Source organism: Cherax quadricarinatus, chromosome 5 (assembly GCF_038502225.1).
Source record: "Cherax quadricarinatus isolate ZL_2023a chromosome 5, ASM3850222v1, whole genome shotgun sequence".
In the NCBI taxonomy this organism is placed as follows: Eukaryota; Metazoa; Arthropoda; class Malacostraca; order Decapoda; family Parastacidae; genus Cherax; species Cherax quadricarinatus.
The window spans coordinates 22,068,013-22,077,919 of NC_091296.1; the positions used below are offsets into that span (position 1 = coordinate 22,068,013).

General features: G+C 39.3%; 1 protein-coding gene across 4 annotated transcripts in view; it reads left to right on the forward strand.

The window, feature by feature from the left end:
* The window catches only part of LOC128684805 (maternal embryonic leucine zipper kinase), a 151,652-nt gene extending 147,978 nt beyond the window's left edge, over window positions 1-3,674 (forward strand). For all 4 annotated transcript variants that reach the window (XM_070101193.1, XM_070101185.1, XM_070101180.1 and 1 more), the window contains 2 exons: window positions 3,031-3,196; window positions 3,361-3,674. In XM_070101193.1, the coding sequence (XP_069957294.1) occupies window positions 3,031-3,196; window positions 3,361-3,659 (465 nt within the window). In that variant the 3' untranslated portion in view covers window positions 3,660-3,674. The remainder of the gene's footprint in view (window positions 1-3,030; window positions 3,197-3,360) is intronic.
* The last annotated feature ends 6,233 nt before the right edge of the window (window positions 3,675-9,907 follow it).

The window sequence follows — 9,907 nt, forward strand, 5'->3', positions numbered from 1 at the left end:
TTGGCCAATTCCGTTGTTCCAGTTGAGCAAACTCATAGCTATTTCTTTAGAACTCCATTTTTCTATCAGTTGAGTACAAGAAACCGCCCATTTACCGATTTGAAGTACCCAATAAAGTGGTCAGAAATTGGCAATTTGGCTAATTTTACGCAAATTAAAAAAGATGCCAATTTCAAAATATGGTCCAGAATAAACAATGTTGACATTCTTAGCATTAAAATAACATCTCCTCTGTTCATTAGTCATGTCTCTAGGCCCTACTTATATTACTATTGCTTTCTATTTTGATTTTTTATTCATACAAAAAATACAAAATTTACTGTTATTAGACTCCCCAGTTGATGTGTATTGGCCGTGTGGTGTGATTTGCTTACTCCTGAACATTGGTAAAAATCGAACATTTCCACTACTTTTAGCTCAGTTTCAAGGTCGTTTTCATCGTGAAACTAATCAAAATCATCTCTATTTCTGTAATATATTTTCCATTTTATCACGCGAGACCATGAAAACGAGAATACAACAATAAATACTGTACGAAAATACGCCTCAAAGTCGGTGTTTTAATCCAAAAAGTCCTTTTTTTTTTTTTTCTCATTATGTACTGTGTGCTGCAGGATTTTTTTTGTGGTGCACACTGACCCCATAGACCCATTCTCTCACATGTGGGCCTACCAGCTTTTTCCTGCTTGATTTGAAGCCGCTAGAATTTACTCGTATAAATACATCCGAAACAGTGGCGTAAGACGTGTATATATACGACCAAAACAGTCAAAGGGTTAAAGTGCAGGCATTGTACTTCCCATTTCCAGGACTCAAGTCCAGCTAACCAGTTTCTCTGAATCCCTTCACAAAATATCACCCTGCTCACACTCCAACAGCTCGTCAGGTCCCAAAAGCCATTTGTCTCCATTCACTCCTATCTAACACACTCATGCTTTCTGGAAGTCTAAGCCCCTCACCCACAAAACCTTTACCTCCTTCCCTCCAACCTTTTAGGGGAGGACCCCTATCCTGCCTTCCTTCCCCTACAGATTTATACACTCTCCAAGTCATTCTGCTTGTTCCATTCACTAAATGACCAAACTACCTTATTATTGTAATAATTGTATAAATTATATCAGTGCATTAGACCCACCAGCTGACATGTATTGGACATGTGACGTGATTTGTTCACTCTTGAACATCGGCTCAAATCGAACATTTCCACTATTTTGAGCTCAGTTTCATGTTATTTTCAATAATCAAATCAATCAAAATCATCTTAGAGAAATCTGTAATATATCTTCCATTCTATCAAATGAGACCAAGAAACTGCAAATACAGCCATAAAAAACATACAAAAATACACCGCAAAGTCGCTGTTTTAATCCAAAAACATGGTCGCAGTTTTTTTCTCATTATGCACTGCGTGCTGCAGGATTTGTTTTATATGGTGCACACTTACCACATAGTTGCATTCTCTCATATCTTGGCCCAGATTTACTGCTCACAGCTTATCTGAGTGAGCTGAGCTCATGATGTCTTACTCCGACTTGAACCCAGGATTCGAAGCCATAGAACTATGGGACGGACCCTCAAAGGGTTCAAGATGGTTGGGGTGCCATATATCCAGCCATGTCCTTGAAAAGTGGAACTTCACTTGCATCAAGCCTGTATTATCTTTGTGACCAGACCTCTATTGATACCAATGATGCTCTGACATTACTCAACTAAAATTGCTTGAAGAAAAAAATTATTTTAAAAATACATGTTTTAATTAAGAAGACTGGATATTTATACTAAACTATATTTTGGCTCTCAGGCTTTGCCATTGAATGGAAGAGCTGCAGTTATATCCCTGCCTTTACCCATTTAGAAATATCTGTTGTATCCCTTTGAAAGGCTATCAAAAATTTGAGTGCTTCATCAACATCAGTCATGTCAAGTAACATGGTTAAAGAAAAAAAAAAAGATGTTGATCAGTGGATGCAACAAGGAGGCTGGAGGGAGTAGGAATGTCAGATTAATGTGTGTTGTCAACTTTGTATTTATCTAGAAGGGAAGAATTTAGGTATTAAAAAGTGAATTACTGATATAGGTGTACAGTAATTCTGAGATGATTGAGAGGGTGTATTTATCTAGAGTGGACAGGAGGTGGAGGTATGAGAGCATTTTCCAGTGTGACCATTAGAACTATTTCTGTATCAGAAAACAGTTGGTGTATTTAAAAATGGTTTGCATGTCAGATTTATTAAATTACATTAGTTTGTTGACTTGTACTTCTGAAAGTTGTTAAACTATGAGGATTGATATTTTGGCTGAAATAATTTTTAAGTTCTTCAAGTGTTCTATTTCTCCAGGTTTATTCTTATTCTAACCTTTGCCTGAAGTATCCAAAAAGATCATTACTTAGGGTTACTAATTTGGCGAGAATGTCCCTGATGTTAATAACTATGATTGATTTTAATGTGGCTCCTTAGATGGTAGGCCAGTTTTCAGGCAAATCATTCTTCCATGAATGTGACGTGACTGGTTAGCTATGTTCATACTAGCTTCTGTAAGGTCAGAGAGTACATTTTGTACTAATGTGGAGGTAAAAAAAAATCTTTGCATTTTCCCATTTCTCTAGATTGCAGGACCATCTTTATCTTCACTTGCCACTGAAATTTTGTTTAAATGAACAACCTTGTTTTGTTGCATATAAAATTTAACTAAAAGAAGTAGTTTTGTATTTTTTCTGTTCATGAACATGAGTCCTGGAAATGGGAAGTACAATGCCTACACTTTGAAGGAGGGGTTTGGGATATTGGCAGTTTGGAGGAACATCTAAATTGAAGTATCTGAGGTCCACTGCAAAGACAGTGAGTATGTATGAGTGATGGTGAAAGTGTTGAATAATGATGAAAGTTTTTTCTTTATGGGTTTTTCTTTATTTTTGGGTCACCCTGCCTCAGTGGGAAATGGCCGATGTATTAAAAAAAAGAAAAAGTGCTTAAAAAGTTATTTTAAAAGAAAGTTCTCGCTAAACTTCATTTCGTGATTTTTTTACAGTCTCATAAGGCACCAGCTCGATGTCTTATAGAACAATTAAACTATGACAAAGACAAAAACTCTTCGAATCACATAGGCCCTGTATCCAACACAATAGGCAGCTCGCCACGAGGAATGCACACATCGCTTGAGGGGGGACTCAATGATGTCGATCTTCTCTCCCTAGGTGAAGTTACTCTTATTGTTATATTAGTTGAAAACATAGTTAGTAAGAATTTTACATTGTGCAATTTAATATTTATTATACAAACTGCACATTCTTTAATTAATACAAGTTTTGTTAAATGTATGTATGTATTTAAACATTTGCATTTGTAATTTTTTATACAGGTCAGAATTCTCCACTAAAGGAATGTAGCACAGAATTTGAACTCACACCACTAACATCACCAAAGAAACGTCGCCCATCAGTTAATGATGAGGAAAAGGAAAATTTTGCTCAGCCACGAATACCAACACCAGGGCACAAGTCTCGCAAGAAAGCTACACCATCTACACCAGGTAAGATTTTTGCTAGACCTTGTTCAGTCCTTGCACTTTTTATATATATGTATGGATGTGTATATATCCTAGGTAGTAGGTTGGTAGACAGCAACCGCCCAGGGAGGTACTACCGTCCTGCCAAGTGAGTGTAAAATGGAAACCTGTAATTGTTTTACATGATGGTAGGATTGCTGGTGTCCATTTTTCTGTCTTGTAAACATGCAAGGTTTCAGGTATGTCTTGCTACTTCTATTTACACTTAGGTCACACTACACATACATGTACAAGCATATATGTATATACACACCTCTCTGGGTTTTCTTCCATTTTTCTTACTAGTTCTTGTTCTTGTTTATTTCCTCTTACCTTCATGGGGAAGTGGAACAGAATTTTTCCTCCGTAAGCCATGCGTGTTGTAAGAGGCAACTAAAATGCCAGGAGCAAGGGGCTAGTAACCTCTTCTCCTGTATACACAATATGTCCCTCCAAACTGCCAATATCTCAAACCCCTCCTTTAGAGTGCAGGTATTGTACTTCCCATTTCCAGGACTCGAGTCCGGTTATATAAAATAACCGGTTTCCCTGAATCCCTTCATTAAATGTTACCCTGCTCACACTCCAACAGCTCGTCAGGTCCCAAATATCATTTGTCTCCATTCACTCCTATCTAACGCGCTCACGCACGCTTGCTGGAAGTCGAAACCCCTCGCCCTCAACACCACCTTTACCCCCTCCCTCCAACCTTTTCGAGGACGATCCCTACCCCGCCTTCCTTCCCCTACAGATTTATACGCTCTCCATATCATTCTACTTGGATCCATTCTCTCTAAATGACCAAACCACCTCAACAAACCCTCTTCAGCCCTCTGACTAATACTTTTATTAACTCCACACCTTCTCCTAATTTCCACACTTCGAATTTTCTGCATATTTACACCACACATTGCCCTTAGACAGGACATCTCCACTGCCTCCAACCGCCTCCTCGCTGCAGCATTTACAACCCAAGCTTCACACCCGTATAAGTGTGTTGGTACTACTATACTTTCATACATTCCCTCCTTTGCCTCCATAGATAACATTTTTTGCCTCCACATATACCTCAATGCACCACTCACCTTTTTTCCTTCGTCAATCCTATGATTAACCTCGTCCTTCATAAATCCATCCGCCGACACGTCAACTCCCAAGTATCTGAAAACATTCACTTCTTCCATACTCCTCCTCCCCAATTTGATATCCAATTTTTCTTTATCTAAATAATTTGATACTCTCATCACCTTACTCTTTTCTATGTTCACTTTCAACTTTCTACCTTTACACACACTCCCAAATTCGTCCACTAACCTTTGCAATTTTTCTCTAGAATCTCCCATAAGCACAGTATCATCAGCAAAAAGTAACTGTGTTACTTCCCATTTTGTATTTAATTACCCAAAATTTAATCCCACCCCTCTCCCGAACACCCTAGCATTTACTTCTTTTACAACCACATGTATAAATATATTAAACAACCATGGTGACATTACACATCCCTGTCTAAGACCTACTTTTACTGGGAAATAGTCTCCCTCTCTTCTACACACCCTAACCTGAGCCTCACTATCCTCATAAAAACTCTTTACAGCATTTAGTAACTTACCACCTATTCCAGTATACAGTGGACCCCCGGTTTGCGATATTAATCCGTACCTGAGAGCTCATCGTAAACCAAAATTATCGGAAAGCAAATAAATTTTTCCCATAAGAAATAATGGAAATCAAATTAATCTGTGCAAGTCACCCAAAAGTATGAAAAAAAAGAACTTTTACCACATGAAATATTAAGTTTAATGCACACAAACAGAAGAAGACATGCACAGTTTGTATTATGTACTCTACTAACAATAGAATACATGACACTTACCTTTAATGAAGATCTGGTGATGAATGATGGGATGGGAGGAGGGGAGAGTGTCCAACCTATTGCTTAGAAGGGGAATCCCCTTCCAGTAGGACTTGAGGTAGCAAGTCTTTTTCCAGGGTTACTTCCCTTCTTTTAATGCCACTAGGCCCAGCTTGAGAGTCACTGGACTTCTGTCGCACAACATATCTGTCCATAGAGTCCTGTACCTCTCGTTCCTGTGTGACTTTCCTAAAGTGGTTCACAACAGTGTCATTGTACAGGTTGCCAACACGGCTTGCAGTAGCTGTGTGAGGGTAATTTTCGTCAAAAAACCTTTGTACTTCAAGCCACTTTGCACACATTTCCTTAATCTTTGAAGTAGGCAACTTCTTCAATTTCTCCATCCCCTTCTCCGAAGCAGTTTCCTCAGGTCTGGCCTCTTGCTGTTGAAGATGATCTAGCAGCTCATCAGTGGTTAGTTTGTCATTGTCCTCCTCCACCAACTAACCTCCAACCCCAAGGACTTCCCCAATGCCACAATGCATTCCTCAACTGGCATAGGATTCCCAGGGTTAGCCTCAAACCCTTCGAAATCCCTTTTGTCTACACATTCTGGCCACAGTTTTTTCCAGGCAGAGTTCAAGGTTCTCTTAGTCACTCCCTCCCAAGCCTTACCTATGAGGTTTACACAATTGAGGATATTAAAGTGATCCTTCCAAAACTCCTTTAGAGTCAATAGAGTGTCTGTGGTCACTTCTTAGCACCTTTCAAACATAGCTTTTGTGTAGTTTCTTGAAGTTGGAAATGACCTGCAGGAGAGGAGTGGTATTAGGAGGCAAAAACTTGACCTTAATGAAGCTCATGTCCCCAGAAAGTCGGAATGTCTGTATTGTTTATTCTGGACCCTATTTTGAAATTGGCATGTTTCGAAACTTGTGTGAAAATGGCTAAATTGCCAATTTCTGACCACTTTATTGGGTAGTTGAAATCGGTAAATGGGCGGTTTCTTGTACTCAGTCGATAGAACAAATGTAGTTCTAGCGAAATAGCTATGAGTTTGGTCAACTGGAAAAATGGAATTGGCCGAAAATAGGGCTCAAAGTGGGCAAAATCGCCTATGTGTGTATATCTCTAAGACCGGTAACTTTGCAAGAGCATAATTCTGTAAGTTTTCCATCAAATTTTGTACTTTTGGTGTCTTTACCATTGGGAAAAGATTCTCATTCATCTAATAAGATTATTTTTTTTTTTTTAATTATTCGACACTGAGCAAGTTTGTGAGCAGGGGTCTCGGCAGTGGAAGGGTTAAAGTGCAGGCATTGTACAGTAGGGCTCTGCTTTTCAGTGTTTCGCCTTACGGAGTTCTGCTAATACAGCAATCTCAAATTATGACCAAACTTTCTATACAGCAAGTGATCTTTCAAATACGGTACGGGCCGCCCGGTTTGTTTACATTCTCCATGAGCATATATCTCTATTATGTAATAATAATCACTCTTGGGCACATTAAATGTCTAATTTTACGTCAATATAGACATTTTCGTTAATCCATCCATGATATTTTCTTCAAAATTATATAAGAAACACATTACATAGTATATAAACATTTTGTTTATGTACTATGGAGGTGTAGCCGGGCGAAGGGAAAACATTACGTCACTCCCCTTAATACATAACGTTTTTGTTTACAATTCTCAGATTGAATTATTTATTACTTCTCCCTTTGTTTATGATGGCACCTAAAGGTAGTTGTTATAAACGATTAAACTCAGTGAACATGGTATGTCGGTGGTAATAATATGGCTCTGGGGCACGTTAAATATCTACATTATTATTATAACTGATACGTATGTGTACCTGTACCTAAGTAAACTTACACACTGTGCTGGCATGAAGGTACACATTAAAATCATTAAGAGTGTCTTATTAGTCTTGAAGATGCCATATTAATAATAATAATAATAAAACAATAATAATCACTGAGGAGCATTAAATGTCGTATAAAACGTTAATATAGACATTTTGCTTAATCCATCTAAATACACCCCACAGTAGAATAAAACAACATAAATATGAGCTGTGGTAGCCAGGCAACTTGTAGGACTTGTGGTAGCTAGGCAACTTGTAGGACTTGTAGCCAGGCAACTTGTAGGACTTGTGGTAGCTAGGCAACTTGTGGTAGCCAGGCAACTTGTAAGACTTGTGACGAAAACCAGACGTGTTCATCTGGTTTGTTTACATTATGTGTGGATGGGGTTGGGAGGGCTGCCCTTCCTGGCTACCCAAACTTTACTTCATACAAATAAAACTCACCTCTCACCCTACATTAAGACTATAAATATTTTAAGGTAATTAATGAGTATAATATATGTGCATTTTATCGCTCTGGGGTGCTTAATGTCGTAGTAGGTACAAGTGGCCAGGCAGGATGCCATACCTCCAACACGACTTTCTACTAATAAATACTTTTTACTTCTCCCCCACATTAAGACCATTAAGACTACAAATATTTTAAGGTAAGTAATGTGTGTACTGTATATGCATTTTATCACTCTAGGGAGCTTTAAGCATCATAGTATAGCATGTGTAGGTGGGGTGGCCAGGAGGGCTACCACACCTGACTTCTTAGAGTAAATACTACTCACCTTTTGCCCTACATTAAGACTACAAATATTTTGAGGTAAATAATGAGTGTACTGTGTGTGTATTTTACTTTTTAATGCCTAATTCTATTGCTAACTTAATATATTAGTGTAAATTTGTTATCTGGCATTTATATGCATTTATAAATGGAAAAATGGAGTTCTGCTTTCCGGCGAAGTCTGCTTTCCGGCAGTAGCCTGGTACCTAACCTGCCGAATAAGTGGGGCCCTACTATACTTCCCACCTCCAGGACTCAAGTCTGGCTAACCAGTTTCCCTGAATCCCTTCACAAAATATTACTCTGCTCACACTCCAACACCTCGTCAAGTCCCAAAAACCATTTACATAAGAACATAAGAAAGAAGGAACACTGCAACAGGCCTACTGACCCATGCGGAGCAGGTCCATGTCCCCCCCCAGATTAGACCTATGACCCTCCCCCCCTCCCCTGATTAGCCCAATGACCCACCCAGTCTGATCATCTCCACTCAAGGATGGAGCACTGCACTAGACCCAGCAGCACAAGCTAGTCAGGTCCAACTCATACCCACCCACACCCACTCATGTATTTATCTAACCTATTTTTAAAACTACACAATGTTTTAGCCTGAATAACTGTACTCTGGAGTTTGTTCCACTCATCCACAACTATTACCAAACCAGTGCTTTCCTATATCCTTCCTGAAACTGAATTTTTCCAACTTGAAACCATTGCTGCGAGTCCTGTCTTGGCTGTTGCTGCGAGTCCTGTCTTGGCTGGAAATTTTCAGCACGCTATTTACATCCCCTTTATTCCTGTTTTCCATTTATACACTTCGATCATATCCCCCCTAATTCTACGCCTTTCGAGAGAGTGCAGATTCACTCCTATCTAACATGCTCACACATGCCTGCTACATATCCAAGCCCCTTGCACACAACACCCCCCCTCCCCTTTTTTTTTGGTCCATCCTTTCCTAGAACGACCCCTACCCCTCCTCTCTGCTACAGATTTATACACACTTCAAGTCAATCTGTTTTGCTCCATTACCTCTAAATGACCAAACCACCTCAACAATCCCTCTTCGGCTCTCTGAATAATACTTTTAGCAACTCCACACTACGAAATCTCTGCATAATATTTACACCACATTGTTCTTGGACACGACATCATCTTGCTGCAGCATTTACAACCCATGCTTCACACCCACATGAGTGTGTTGGTACCAGCGTACTCTGATACAGTGCCTTCTTTACCTTCACGGATTATGTTTTTTGTTTCCATGGATATCTCGATGCACCACTCGCCTTTTTTCCATCATCAGTTCTATGGTTAACCTCGTCTTTCAAAAACCCATCTGCTGACAAGTCTACTCCCAAATACAGTGGACCCCCGCTTAACGATCACCTCCCAATGCGACCAATTATGTAAGCGTATTTATGTAAGTGTGTTTGTACGTGTATGTTTGGGGGTCTGAAATGGACTAATCTACTTCACAATATTCCTTATGGGAACAAATTCAGTCAGTACTGGCACCTGAACATACTTCTGGAATGAAAAAATATCGTTAACCGGGGGTCCACTGTATATGAACACATTTACTTCCATATAGGTACTAGGTTGGTAGACAGCAACTGCCCAGGGAGGTACTACCGTCCTGCCAAGTGAGTGTAAAACGGAAACCTGTAATTGTTTTACATGATGATGGGATTGCTGGTGTCTTTTTTCTGTCTCATAAACATGCAAGATTTCAGGTACGTCTTGCTTCTTCTACTTACACTTAGGTCACACTACACATACATGTACAAGCATATATATACACACCCCTCTGGGTTTTCTTCTACTTTCTTTTTAGTTCTTGTTCTTGTTTATTTCCTCTTATCTCC